Source organism: Lynx rufus, unplaced genomic scaffold, assembly GCF_022079265.1.
Source record: "Lynx rufus isolate CCGP_SWC_20201006 ecotype Redwood Valley unplaced genomic scaffold, mLynRuf1.p SCAF_9, whole genome shotgun sequence".
Taxonomy (NCBI): domain Eukaryota; kingdom Metazoa; phylum Chordata; class Mammalia; order Carnivora; family Felidae; genus Lynx; species Lynx rufus.
The window spans coordinates 295,584-310,454 of NW_025814897.1; the positions used below are offsets into that span (position 1 = coordinate 295,584).

Consider the following 14,871-nt stretch of genomic DNA (forward strand, 5'->3'; position numbering starts at 1 on the left):
GGATAAATATCTACTATGTGGATTTAGTCCTATTTCGTGTTTCTTTTTCTTTATTTTTATTTTTAGCGTTTATTTTTCTTTGAGAGAGACAGAGACAGAGACAGAGAAGAGCATGGGCATGGGAGAGGCAGAGAGAGAGGGAGACCCAGAATCCAAAGCAGGCTCCAGGCTCCCAGCTGTCAGCACAGAGCCCAACATGGGGCTCGAACTCACGCACTGAGAGATCATGACCCGAGTTGAAGTCGGAGGCTCAAGTGACTGAGCCACCCAGACACCCCTCATGTTTCATTTTAATCTAGTCTAGTCTACTCTGCTGAATATTACTGTTCACTGATGTGTCCATGACAAAGTCATTCAGGGAATGAAATATTCTGTGATTCCCATGATTCCCACACCCAGATGGGCCTTAGAATATCCTAAGGCCTAACTAAAGTACACACTTCCACACCCCAATGCCAGAAATTTTAATTCAATATGCCTGGAGAAAAGGATCGGGAATTTGCACAAAATCAACATATATCAGTTATATGTGACTAATAACAAAAAAAATCTGCACATGTCACTCAACCCAGTGCCAAACAGAAAATGCTAAAATGACATCTATTGCATAGGACGCCACAGCCTGTCTGCAACTGACAACTTGAAAGTGATCCCTCCTGGAGCTCAAAGAGAGCGGTTATTCAGGAAGTTATCAGCGTCTTCAGGTTTATGCATCATACAGTGTGGCAGAGATGGGACTTGAGTTATGCTGGCCTCTCAGAATTTATCTGAAAAGCTAATGCTAGCAGCCAATTCAGGGACCTTCAGAGCTAAAGGATATAACCAAAGATAATAAATAGGTCTTCTCACTTTGTTTCAAAAAGTATTTTTATGTGGCTCATTCCACTGATTTCTATGGTGCACCCAGAGCACGTGTGGAGGTGATGTTGGTGGAACCTATCCACTTTTGTCCTCAGGGAGTCAGAAGATCTGAGTGAAATGGAAACTTAAGCGTTGTTTTGGAAGTAGACTTCATGAAAAGGAGAGCAAATGTTGCACAAATTGGTAAGAAAGAAGGAACCGTGAGAGTTTTTCTTAGTCCCTATCAGGGCCAAGCACATTCCAGTGGAAACCCACTTCAGTAACAATAGGCAAACTTGACTGGAAATATAAACGTGTGCTGTAAAAGCACTCTCCCAGGAGTGTAGCTAATGTATCAAGCAAAAGCAAGCTGTGGGCGTCAGTTCTGTTCATCACAAGCTTACATGGCAAGGAAAAGTAAAGGAGACGGCTGCATTATGTCAGTCCTCTAGGAACCAAATGCCAAGACACAGTAAGAAGTAGGAGTTGTGCTCAGAATCATGCCTGTGACAGGTAACAGGGAGTAGGAGCAGGGGGTAGAAAACGGTCTTAGACTGTGGGGCTTGGCTCACCGTGAAAGAGGGAAAGGTAAAAAGACCAAAAAAGTCAGCCAGCCTGACTGGGAGCTCCAGCACCAACTGCTCCGAGGCAACCCTGCCCTGGTGAAGAAAATGACCGACAGGTAGAGAGGCTCTGCTGCATGTGTGTATGCCCACCCCCACCCCACACTGCTCAAGGGCAGTGAATGAGATCTCCGTTGGGTCCTGGACGCTCCTCTATCAGTTTAATTTTTCCTGCTTTACATCACTATCCCTGTATTTCATTACCCACAAGTACCCAAACATATATGCTTAATATCTGTCTTAAAGACATACACAGTTCTTTCTTCTGATTAACTGGACATAAGCTTATTTCCATCACTCAATAACAGATCTTTGAGGCATTATTAACACAATTAAAATCTTTAATGTATATATTACCTGTTTCTTGAAATTGCTTCTGAACATTTGTCCTTTTTTCTGAAAAGATAAGCCTGGACACACATATGACTTCATGTTTTCAAATATGAGCTTACCTGTTTTTTGTCAAGGGATAATTTTGAAAGGTCTTCATGACTTCCCCAAATTCCAAATTTCTTTTCTTCATTTCTCTTTTAAAAATAGATAGTAAGATGAGTACAATTGCTAATTCTTCATTTAGAATTACAAAAACAATTTCATTCTTTATTCCATATCTTAAAAGCCATCTGGTCTGATTCTGTAGCAAGTTTCAAGAAGAGAAACGTTCTTATTGGGTGCTTCCCATTGGTGAGAACAATGAATTCTCTCAGGTTGCTGTTCCATCAGAACTGTAAACTCCACTAATTAATGTAAGTAAAGGAGTATTAAGTAAAGGGAGGGACATTCCTGCCATCAACCCACTGAGTTCTAGAAGTTAGACATCCAGAAGAGTGCTATAGATGGCCTGTTTCTCCAAAATTTCACACAGTATAGTAATAACTACATTTAAAGCAGGTTTTATAATTCTCAAGGTCCTGGGGCGCCCGGGTGGCTCAGTCGGTCAAGCGTCCTACTTCGGCTCAGGTCATGATCTCACAGCTCGTGAGTTCAAGCCCTGCATCAGGCTCTGTGCCGACAGCTCAGAGCCTGGAGCCTGCTTCAGATTCCGTGCCTCCCTCTCTCTCTGCCCAAACCCACTTGCATTCTGTCTCTGTCTCTCTCAAAAATAAATAAACATTAAAAAAATTATAATTCTCAAGGTCCTTTTATATACTCATTTGATCTTTATGACGTAGATATAATTTTTATTCCCATAGTACAGTTGAAGAAACTAAAGCTCGGAGAGTTTATTATTTATTTGAGAACCCCAAATGGTGAGCGGCAAGCAGAGCAGGAATTAGAATATTTCCTTTTCTCTCAGTGATAGAATGGCTAGAAACTTTTACGATCATTTGGCTCAACTGCCCACTCACCGTTGGAATATCTTCTATAAATTCCTAATATTGGTCATTCAGCATTTATTGATTACATGCAATGATGGGGAACTTACTACTTTGCAAGACAGCCCACTCTGTTAGACAGATATTTTCTTTGATTTTGTTAATGTTTACTTATTTTTGAGAGAGAGAGACAGCGTGAATAGGTGAGGGGCAGAGAGAGAGAGACACAGAATATGAAGCAGGCTCCAGGCTCCAAGCTGTCAGCACAGAGCCCAATGTGGGGCTCAAACTCACGAACCTCAAGATCATGATCTGAGCTGAAGTTGGACCCTCAGCCGACTGAGCCACCCAGGAGCCCCTGGACAGATGTTGTTGCGACAAGTTTGTTTTTAAATAGAACTACAGCTGAACTATTTGCAACTTTTGCCCATGGCATCTCTCCCTGTTTTTGAAGGGACAAAAAACAAGTATACCCCCTAGTCAAAACTGAGAGTTCTAAAGATATTCGCCTTGTTCCCCTTCAATCCTCCTTTTTTGGACGTAATCCCCAAGTCCTTCAACTCCCCATCATATGACGCCTTACATGCACCTGTTCCCATGCTGGCCCTTCTCCTCTGAATGCATCCATCTCTCATTGCTTCTCCTGGATGTGGTTCTGCACCAGCAGAGTTCCTGCACAGGGTAACTGCCCCTCCTCCACACACAGTGGCACACAACTTTCCACACTTCTGAATATACTGCTAACCCTCATCTAAACACTGCACCTCTTCTATGTTTCTTAAGATTGCTTCCTGCATAACTGTTTCCAGTTAATACCCCTAGATCTTTCTTCCTTGAACTACTTAATGCCAAGCCTAGACTCACACATTACATGTGAGTAATTGATTTCTAAGTTTTCAGTGAAGAAGGTAGAGTCTGTCAAATTCCCCCAAGCTACTGATGCTTTACCAGGCTGTGTGAACTGAACATGAGGTGGGGCTTGTGGCCACAACAGCAAAAATGGGGCCACAATACCTCTCCTTTCAAGTACCCTCTACAGACAATGTAATACATTATTACAGTTACATTTCATGAATTTTTCCTGTATTCTTTTAAGTAGGAAATGTCCAAAGTGTTCCTCTCAAGTAGATACAAGCCAAAGGACTGTGCTCATTTGGCAATGATCGGACGTGTCATCATGGATCACTTCTTTTAAATGATCCTAGCATTTAAAAACATAATTTTAAATTATCAAGTCAAATTACCTTGTTCATCTCTGCATCCTCCTGGAAACCTTTTTTATGGGCCTGGAACATCTCAGAAATCCATTTTTTAAGCCTCAGTAAGAGATAAAACAGGGACTTTGGACTTGGCACCAGGTTGAAGGGAACAGGTAATGTTCTCCCCTCTTCAAAGTAGGAAAACCAAAGCTTGGCCCTTGCAAATTTCCACTCGACATCAGCATCGTCCTGTGCAAACACACATGTCAGTTCAGCAGAGAGATGTGAAAACTGAATTACTGCGATGCGACCCACACTGTGTACCTAGGCAGGAGCAATGGTGCCTGCAAACACTCTCAGGCCCCAAACACCACTCCAAGATTTTTTTAATGTTAAGGTTCTACTCACACTCTCTCCAAAATCTGTCTGAAATTTTATCAGGCTTAGAGAACTACAGATCTCAGAATGTGCTTATGTTTATAAACACCCTGAAAGGTATAAATGGATTTTTCTACATTCTGAAAAGAACACTATGAAAAATTATTCACTCTTTTGTTCGACACAAGATCATAAGTTTGATTACTTTGGGACACATTCCAAAATTTCTGGAATAAAAGTTTGTATTACCACTCCAGATTCGAGAAATGGTCACTTTCGAAAATCACTACAAAAAAGATTTGAACACTGGTGGTATTTGTAAGCAACAATTTTTAAAAATAAAATGTAAATTCAAGCTGATATAGTATTTCTAAGGTTTTTTTTAAAAAACAATAATGAGGGGCGCCTGGTTGGCGCAGTCGGTTAAGCGTCCGACTTCAGCCAGGTCACGATCTCGCGGTCCGGGAGTTCGAGCCCCGCGTCAGGCTCTGGGCTGATGGCTCAGAGCTTGGAGCCTGTTTCTGATTCTGTGTCTCCCTCTCTCTCTGCCCCTCCCCCGTTCATGCTCTGTCTCTCTCTGTCCCAAAAATAAATAAACGTTGAAAAAAAAAATTAAAAAAAAAAAAATAAAAATAAAAATAAAAAACAATAATGAATCTGACATTTCTCCTCCTTATGACCTACTACCCACCACACACATTGATGTTGCATTTGGAACCAAAGAGTTAAAATTTTCTAGATTACTGGACAAACAACTATATGAAACAGGCAAAGAACAAAAGGAAACACAGCCAATATTTTCACCACCAATGAGGAGTTGATGCCTGGCGTAAGTTAAAACATGTAGTCACAGACTATACACATGTACAGAAATCATACCTCAATTTCCTGGAATGAACTGTTGATCATTGCAATTAACATATTTAACAAAACAATGACCATTGTGACATTATAGACTCCATAAAGAACATAACCGATATTTTCAATGAATTTGTGATTATAGTTGATGACCACCGACTTCACTTCAGAAAGTCCAAATATAGCCCAGAACAGTGTCTTAAAACTCTCCTCAACTCTGGGGAAAAATAAAGAGAGAAAGGAAATAATACAGTGTATAAATGACAATAACACCATAATAAAAGTGAGCTGATTGTGTGTTTGCAAATTACTAAATATTCATGAGAAAATCCTTTACTTCTATGAACCTCGGTTTTCCTTTCTGTAAAATGAATACAATAGGTTTTATTTCCCAGAAGGTTGCAGGGCTGAAGTCATACTGTGCATATGAACCAGTCAGCTCAGTATCTGGCACATAATAGGCACTCAATAAATGTTATTAACATAAATTCATAACCACAGATACTAACATAAGTAATCCATAGCTTTGGTAATGGAGTGTTAAATGTATTACTTAATAAAAATAATACAATGTTAGAGTCTTATTAGGTTTCCTGCTCATCTATACTTCTACTCACATCCAATAATTAGATAATAACAGTGTGTGTCTTAAGGAAAATATGACAATATAAACATAGACGCTGTGACCAAAATCACTGACAAGTCTTAGGTAGGAATTTCAATGCTTTACACATAATTACTGACCAATGCTAAGCCCAGCTTAACCCAGCTGGTTTCATTTCTCTGATAAACTGCACTTTATGAGAACAGGGCTAACAACAGGTTATGCTTCAGTTGATGCTTCATATTGGAACACGGACCACCTAACATCGGAGTAATCTATTCTAAGCATATTTTACAAAAAACCACTGTGGCCGTGGTGAACCTCAGTCGAAACTGGGGTTGATAACCAGGATCTTCTCAATGAGAAGATCTGACAAAATGAATTAGGAAAGAAGCTGTTCTCCCTGTGCACCACCCCCCAAGAGCCTCTAATGAGAAGGCTGTCCAAGTAGGAACACGCATTCCAGAGTCATGGACAAGAGGTTACATACAGCCTGGCTTGTCCATACGCTAGCATCTCTGTGAAATTCAGCAAATTATTTAACTTTTCTGAGCTTTGTTTCTTCTTTTTGTGAAATAGAGATAATGAAAGGTTGTGAGTGAGGTATTTTCCCAGAAGAACTGGCACTAAAAATGTTAACTAGTATTGCTTAATGGTAGGAAGGTGCCTATATTTTCAAGTTCTTCCAATTAATTTAAAAATCCTCTCTCATTGCTAAAGAGAAACTGGAGATGGAAGTCTTCACTGAAACATTGTCTATCCCATAGACACATATGAACACATTTAAGCTATCCTATAATTAATCTGCAGTCTCCATCATCAAAACATCCAAGATGACATACGTTGTGAAAGCTTCATTTTGTTTTGCACCAATGTAGTAGGAGTAGAGGTTGAACATTCCAATCATAAAGGCCACAAACACCATGATGAATATGACCATGAACTTGAAGATGTCCTTCACTGTTCTTCCAAGTGATATCTGCAGAGGTCCAAAGCTTTCATTGGCTGGTAAAATATAAGCTATTCTTGAGAAACTTAGAACTACAGCAATTGCATAAAGACCTTCAGATATAATTTGAGGATCAGAGGGGTCCCACTTTATCCTGGCTAGGAAAGAGAAAACACAAGAGTTATCATGAGTTTCTTTAAGTTGTTTACTCAGGCAACTTCTTTTCTGCTACTAAAGAAATATAATTACATTAGCCATCAAGTCTCTAAAGGAAATCTGTTATCTTACAGGGCTTCTATAAGGGTCAGGTATATGGGAGCTTCTGAATATACTGAGAAAATGAGCCCCCTGGTCTGCCGGCAATTTTCCATAAGCATACAGCAAAATGGTTAAGAGCTAAAACTAGGGACTCAGCATATGAAAAAAATTCCAGTGTATGTGTGTGTGTGTGTGTGTGTGTGTGTGTGTGCGTGCGCACGCGCGCGCACACGTGCACACACATCCCTACCAGAAGAACAGGTACAATTATTTAACTTTTCTTACTTTCATTTTCCCATCTTTAAAAATGAGACAATACCACTCCATCTTCTCTCATCTACTTGCAAATTCATTAAGTCAATGGATAGTCAGTGTTCAGGAAGTGCTTGGTGCTCCATAATTGGTAGCATTAATTATTTAATCTTAAACTTATAATTACACTATAATGCAATTTGGGGCTTGCAAAGTGCAGTTATTTCAACTAGAAGTCATTTTTATTGATCACTCAAATAAGTATTTTTACCATAAAAATGTAGTAATTATTCATTTTTAAAAATTTTCTGGCATTATTATATTAGTTCATCAATAGTTCACCCAATATTAGTTCATTGGGTTAGTTCACCCAATAGCTCACCCAATAGTTCATTGGGTTCATCAAAACCCAATTAAGAAACCATTATGAGGAAAAATGCAAAACAATGCGTAAGAAAGAGGAAAAACATGATTTGCTGATTTGTATTTGCTTATTTGTTGGGAAGTAAAATTAGTAAAGGATACAAGAAACTAATAAAAGCAGTTTCCTTTTTTACAGTAAGTTAGTACAATGTATGGATAGCTTTGACTTTTTAGAATTCTGTATATGAAAAAGTATTAAACATTAAAGTAAATATTTTAAAAATACAAAGATCTCTATGTGATCCAGCCAACAAACCCACGGAGATGTCAACTGAATGTTAACAGATTTCTTATCGGAGCATTATAGTAAGTACCGACAAGGGGTCTATTCTCCACCCACTAGGTCTCTTCAAGGAAGGGTCTTCCCTCAGCAAACAAAGGCATCTCTTTCCTCGCCCTCCCCCACCCTGAGGTGGATCACCTCATCTGACTCCTATTTTGGGACAGCAGATAAGCGAGCGCAGTTGCTTCGGCTCCACCCTCCTCTGCTCCTCCGCTAAGGGACCTCACACCACCATTGGCTGCCATTCCTGCCTTGGGGGGGACTGCCCTACCCATGTTGTCCAGAGACCAAAGGATGCACCTGCCTGATTCTGGAGGGAAATTTCACCGAGCCCCTTGGCTAGGAGACCCAGGACTCTGTCATCTGCCTGGAACTTGATTGGTATTAGAGGCCACGCTCCAGCCTCTATCGCTTTGTTTTGTTTCTCATCTGCCTGGCAGGTTCGAAGCCTGGCAGGGAAACTGTGGTGTCGTGTATCAGGAGCCATCCAGAGACACCAGCAGCTCCCTTGCTGTCACACAGTTTATGTGTTTTGAATGGAAATGGTACTCAAATGTGTACTGTTTTTACCAGACAAGAAGAACAAAAAATCTAAGACCTAAGACAGGCATTCCCAGTGGAGTTTGGTAGTTGTCAACTGATCGAGGAGAGAGAGTGGGAGGCATCCAGCCGGCAAGGAGATCAGGAAGGGAGAAGCCAAAAGCACACGTCTTCACACAGATGCTTCTGAAGATGCCAGTAGTTCTGTGAGAACTGAGCAGGAGCCAAGCTACTAGTCACTTCCTTTCATCAGAAAACTCTGCATATCTATTAACTTAAGTTGACTGTGCACTACAAACTCACCCAAATTGTAATACTTCACATTGTCTCCCAGTGTGACTTTGGTCAAGTCCTTCAAAGTATCATTTGCATCAATGATGTGTTGGGCTTTGGAAGCATGCCAAAATGCCATGAATCTCGCAATGAATGATGCAGCAAAGATCGCCAGCATACCAAAATCAAGCATATTCCACAACTCAAACAAGTATTCCTTGGGGCCTTCCGTCCAAATTTCTTTACATTCGGCCCATATCATGCCTGCATTGGAAAGGGGTTAAAATAGACCCAATTCAATTTCATTCCAGCCTTAGCTCTTCAACAAAACAAAGTTTGAGAGGTCTTGGCCTGACATTTGAAGCCCTTCAAAATCTGGCCTCTTCCCACCCGTCCAACCCTAAATGCCACGTCCCCACAAAAGCCACAGTCCAGCAGTATCAGTGCATCACCTAAAAGCAATCTGACAAGGTTCAAGCGTGTCCAAACAATCTTTGGTATCCATCGATCCTATACATAACAAGTGTATTTATGAGATGTTCACGGTGGACTCTTCATAATAACCAAAACATCCAAACACACCTGCTCACACAGATAAAACCTAAGTGATCGTGGACTTCCCCAGATGGAGTATTATGCAGCCATTTAATATATATTTTAATTACTATGGAGTAGTGGCCACAAGGACAGACCTCACAGACCTCCAACTACAGGAATTTAATTGGCTAAGGGCCTCAACAACCGCATTCTGGAACCGTGGGCACTTTTCCCCCAAGGCCATGCTTCCCAAAGGCTGCTTCCAGCTGGTGACTGAAGGTACCCCTTCTTGGGAGACCCTGGGCTTCTCCGATGCCTGACTTCGGCTCAAGTATTTCCTGCCAGCTTTGCTGACCTGCCCTCAGACTGAATAGACATCTGAGATGCTTGTATCAGACCTTCCCTCCCTGCCCTCTTACCTCAGGATCAGACTTGCCTCCCCCGTCTGACAGCCCCTGAACCCTTCCTCACTCCCCTCCCCATTCCCTCTCAGTGAACGCCCTTTAGCAAAACTGTTGGCATTTAACCCTGTCTCTGCCTGTGTTTCTTGGACAGCCTAAGACTTGTTGGAAAATGTTTATGGCATAAACATTTAGACATGCTAGGTAAAGGAGTAAAAAGTGTCATAGAGTCTACGACTTTATGTTTAAAACCAGCACCATATAGGACTGCACAGAGTCACAGGAGCATATTATTTATGGTCACCTCCTGCTGGTGGAGTAGTAAAGACACTACACTCTCACAAGAAGTCAGCATGCTGCTTAGGAGCACAGGTTTGGGATCGGAGTGCCATGGCTTGGGACCCCGTTCGTCCACTCATTGGCAGTGTGATCTTTGGCACATTATTTAAACTTTCTAAAGCTCGGTTTGCAAAATGGGGATGACAGTGGTTTGTATCTACCTCATAGGGTTGTTTTAACACTTAAATAATGCGTGTAAAATGCACAGGGCATGTGGCACTTGGAAAAAATAACACCTAATATTTATTGAGCACTTACCATTTTAAATTTTCTATGACTGGCACATACTTTATCTTTTTTTCTCATTTTTTTTAAGGTTTATTTATTTTTGAGATAGAGGCAGACAGAGTGCGAGTGGGGGAGGGGCAGAGAGAGAGGGAGACACAGAATCGGAAGCAGGCTCCGGGCTCCGAGCTGTCAGCACAGAGCCCGGTGCGGGGCTGGACCCCACGAAACGTGAGATCATGACCTGAGCCGAAGTCGGACACTTAACCGACTGAGCCACCCAGGCGCCCCTACTTTAGCTTAATTTAAAGGATGTTACTGTGTTAACAAGATGTTGCTTTACACCATTACCTTTAAGATATTCTTTCCAACATTGTACCTACTTCTAGAGCCATCTGCAGAAATATAACCCAAACTCCAACGATCGATCAAGCCTACCTCCATTAAGAAGTCTGTCATAGTCCCCCGGCTGAAACTCATCTCCTCCCCTCCCCAGCAAGCACCTGCCCCACATCCTTACGCTCGTCATGACCCTCTATCACAGAGCCCACACACAGCTTACCGTGGGCTTTTCTCAAAACCGGCATTCTGCGCACACAGAGGAAGACAACTTCATTACTTACTTGAGTGCTTCCAAGGTCCGAGGGATCTAGGACTGGATTCACACCTATGCCAGTGGGTCAGGTTAAAACAAGAAATCCTGCCTGTGTGCTGGTACACACCCCCCAGGCACACAGTGAGCAGGAGTGAGGGAAGCCTCCTCCAGGCTGTCCCTCTGCAGGCTGCAGGAATGCGGAGTGCCTGCAGCACAGGGGCCGAGGCACCTCTGAACGCCATCCAGCCTAGTTGTGTAGGGCCTTCCGTCCTGCTGGACTGCAGCTTTTGTGGGGACGTGGCATTTAGGGTTGGACGGGTGGGAAGGAGGCAGATTTTGAAGGGCCTCAAATGTCAGACCAAGACCTTTCCAACTTACTTTGTTCTGTTGAAGAGCTAAGGCTGGAAAGGAAGGCTCTCCCCCTCCTCTCCCACCTGCCCTCCACCTTTCCTCTCCAGACACAGAATTCTTGATGAAACCTCATCTTACCAAAGCTTAAAAAACAAAACACAGTGAATTAGTCTGCCTGAAGGAAGCTTCCGTCCTGTTCACTCCAAGGAGCCCTGGGGGCTGCCAGGCACAGCTGAGAACCCCCCAGCCTGGGCAGCTTCTCGGGGCAGGGGAGACTGCTACCTGGGTGTCGAGCCGGAGACAGGTGGCCAGACTGCCGAAGGCTGCCCGTCCCAGAGCTGGGTTTTCAGAAGAATCGCTTCAGTGTGGATCTGCCGCAACAGCAGAGAATGAGCGAACTCCCTCTGCCTCTAAACGTCTCGAAACAAAACAGAACCACCTGTGTGCTCATTCTGTCTGTTCCCCAGGAAAGGCCGGTTTACCACGAAGCCTGAGCCCCATTTCATCTTCTTTCTCTTCAGATGAGGCTCTCCAAATAAATAAGGGTCCTCTTACCCCCACCCTCCAGAGTGGTCTTTCCCAGGCTCCTCAAGAGCTGCTCCATCATCCCCCCCGCGTGTGGCACTCAGATGTGGTCTGGACACAGACGGCTCGCACGGCGCCCCCCGGGACCTTTGCACATCGGCATCACCCAGCACGTCTCCCCCACTGTGTTCCTGCCGCACCCCCCTCTCAGGGGTCTCAGCTCGCCAGTCAGCCTCATCAAGCTCTCCTGCAGCTCAGTTCCATAATTCAGCATTCCAAGTTTGTCTCCAGTAAAAACTGGATAAATTTGCCTCTGCGAACAATAGAAGGCCTCAAGCCCACCAGCTGACCCAAATAGGCCATTTCTTACTAATATTTCCAGAAGGCGCGACAGCTTTCTTTCCAGAACAACTCCAAGAAGAAAACGATTATCCACGTCAGAAACCAACACACAAGTCTGACTAATGCCGTAATGCTGAAGCTGCCTGTTCTCGCTTTTCCTCTAAACAGACCCTGTGAGCGAATCTGGGAATCTCAGGTAGAAAGGGTGCTGGGCCAGCAGTTCTAAGGAAAATGTATTCGTAACATTAAAAGTTAACATAACATTCCTGGTTTAGATTTCTAAGTGAGAAGGGAAAAACTTCTAATGTTTATAATATTAGTATGAGGTGCATTATATGTGACAAAGGATAAAAATGAACATTCATTATATCTAATCCCCTTACACAAAATTGAATGTTTTCAAAGTGTCATCTTGAACTAGAATCTTATCTTGTTTTCAGTAGGAAATAGCACTCCTATATAAAAGTAACAGACACTCTCAATGAAAAGTCTAATAACCATAATTACCTGAAATTTATTAAACATCTCCTACGTGCCAAGCACTGTGTTACATACTTTATACTCACACACACACACAGACACTAGCACATAGGCGGTTAGTTTACTAAGATAAAGGCAGTGTCCAAACGACTGTTCTTATTTTAAATCCAATGCTCTAAGTTGGAAGGTAATTTATTTCTTGGAGTTCTGTGATATAAGGTAAATATCAGTTACATTGGAAAAGAAGTAGTGAAAAATCACACTCTTCTTCTTCATCCAAGGCTTAATTACCCTCGGTGATGTAATTCACACGGTAAGCCCTCATCCCTATTTCTCCGGGGTGCTGTATTTTCTAGTATCTGGTGGGCATCTTCGCCTGAAAATCCCCAGGGCACTTCAAAGGCAACTACAACCCAGACTTAGTCATCAGCTTCTCATTCTCCAGGCACCAATGGTGATCGTCCCTCCGTTCTCTCCCTCTCAGAGAAGTGCAGCACCGCTGAGTGGTCCAGGGCGGAGTCCACATCTCTCCCTCCATGGGCACAGTGCACCACCCACTCCCCGAGGCCCGAGTCTCCACCCTCACCCTGCTCTCAGGGAGCCAGCGGTGGGCTCTCAGCCTCCATACTCACCGTCCTCTGGCTAACATGGGACAGAGCCATCACCAATGCCAAAAGCCACCCTCAGCCATCTTGCCTCACCGTCTGCCATCACCCATGCCCTCAAAGGCACCTGCCTAACTCCTTACATTTTAAGGGTGCCTGGTGCACCCTAAGGCCCTAGCTTCACATGCAATGTTTCCACACCTTGTAGCGTCCGTACTCCCCCAAAACCTTCTGCCCAGCTAACACTACCTCATCTCCAAAGTCTTAGATGGAAGGTACCGTGCAGGGAGGCCTTCTCTGCCCTTTCCACAACCCACCCCATTCTAGACTTAGATGTCCAGTCTGTGTACATTCACAGTACCCTAATCGTGTCTCAATTACAGTATCTGTCTCAGTGGTTTTCATTATTGATTTACTTACTGACCTGACCCCCACACTTAACTCTCCTGGCTGCAAGGACTGGGTCACATTCAGCTCAGGATCCTCCTGACCTAACGAAGGCACCACTTGCCTATTTAATCTATTCATTCGTAAAATCCGATTGAAATACCTTTCTCGTTTGCATTATGTTTAAGGGCAAGCCATGTGTACAATTGATTCCGATGACAAATAGTGTATTAGTTAAGACTGCTTTCCCTCTGCCTCACCTGTCATTGGGAGATCTAAAGGAAATTACTCAATCCTCACCTGAACATTGTAAATAGACGCTGGTATCATGTTACAGATTACAAAACCGAGGTGCAGGGAGAGTGTGTGAGTTCAGGCATGTGAAGGGCTTTGAACGGTTCTTGGTACATAATAAATGTTCAATACATGTGAATGACTATTAGCTTTGGTTTCCATTACATCTCAACATAAAATCATGCAGTCGTTTTGACATCTGAAGTCCTAGCTCTCCCAAAACATGAATGGGAGTACTTCGTCCCTGGCAGGATTCAATTAATACTATCTTATTGTTTCCTCCTGGGTTTTTCTTGGAAACTTAAAAAGCACATGGCATGTGACAAAGCTGTGCCCCAATAATGAACCCGAGATAACTGTGTTTTAAAAACAGAAAATGATGCACTGTATCGTGCGGAATGTATTTGCATAGCTGATGTGTGAAGGAATCAGTGTCATTCAAAGTGCTAAGCTGTGAAAAAAAAAAAAAGAACAAAACAAAGATGACACAATATCGGTCTTTACCTATTACCCAGGATATAATGAGCATCTCCATCCATGAGAAGCAGGACGTTTTCATCCTGAACAGCTGTTTTGCATTATCTGTGCTGGTTTCATTGGGAAGGAGTTTGGTGCCTTCAAATCTGTCAGCAGCATTCATCACCAGCAGCCCCAGAAAAATGGTGAAGGAAGCAGCGTGTGCCACAAACTTCATGAACGGTCCGCGCATAATCTTCGCCATCTGCCACAGTGCACAGCAAAAGAAAACCTTAACTTTGTTTTGTACACTTTGCAACACACACACACATGTGCACAAGAATAAATGTCTGAATACTGCAATATTCTCCTAAGAAGGTTATGTAGATTTATATAATTGATGAAAGTACAGCAACTCTTTGTGCTGTGCTAGAATTCTGGTCACATCCCTCATCCATATATGCTGCTATTCTGGATTTATGTTTAAATAAATTAACTTTTGTGTTAAATGATACTTAAGTTCTAAAAATATTATATA

The 14,871-nt window shown here is 42.7% G+C and overlaps 1 protein-coding gene across 8 annotated transcripts in view; it reads right to left on the reverse strand.

The window, feature by feature from the left end:
* The window catches only part of TRPC6 (transient receptor potential cation channel subfamily C member 6), a 130,357-nt gene that overhangs the window by 15,358 nt on the left and 100,128 nt on the right, over positions 1-14,871 (reverse strand). For 6 of the 8 annotated variants that reach the window (XM_047070377.1, XM_047070380.1, XM_047070373.1 and 3 more), the window contains 6 exons: positions 14,382-14,598; positions 8,827-9,060; positions 6,661-6,925; positions 5,236-5,431; positions 4,024-4,227; positions 1,916-1,990 (listed from right to left, as the gene is read on the reverse strand). In XM_047070377.1, coding sequence (XP_046926333.1) covers positions 1,916-1,990; positions 4,024-4,227; positions 5,236-5,431; positions 6,661-6,925; positions 8,827-9,060; positions 14,382-14,598 — 1,191 coding nt within the window. The remainder of the gene's footprint in view (positions 1-1,915; positions 1,991-4,023; positions 4,228-5,235; positions 5,432-6,660; positions 6,926-8,826; positions 9,061-14,381; positions 14,599-14,871) is intronic. The other 2 variants (XM_047070381.1, XM_047070379.1) reach the window with 1 other exon arrangement.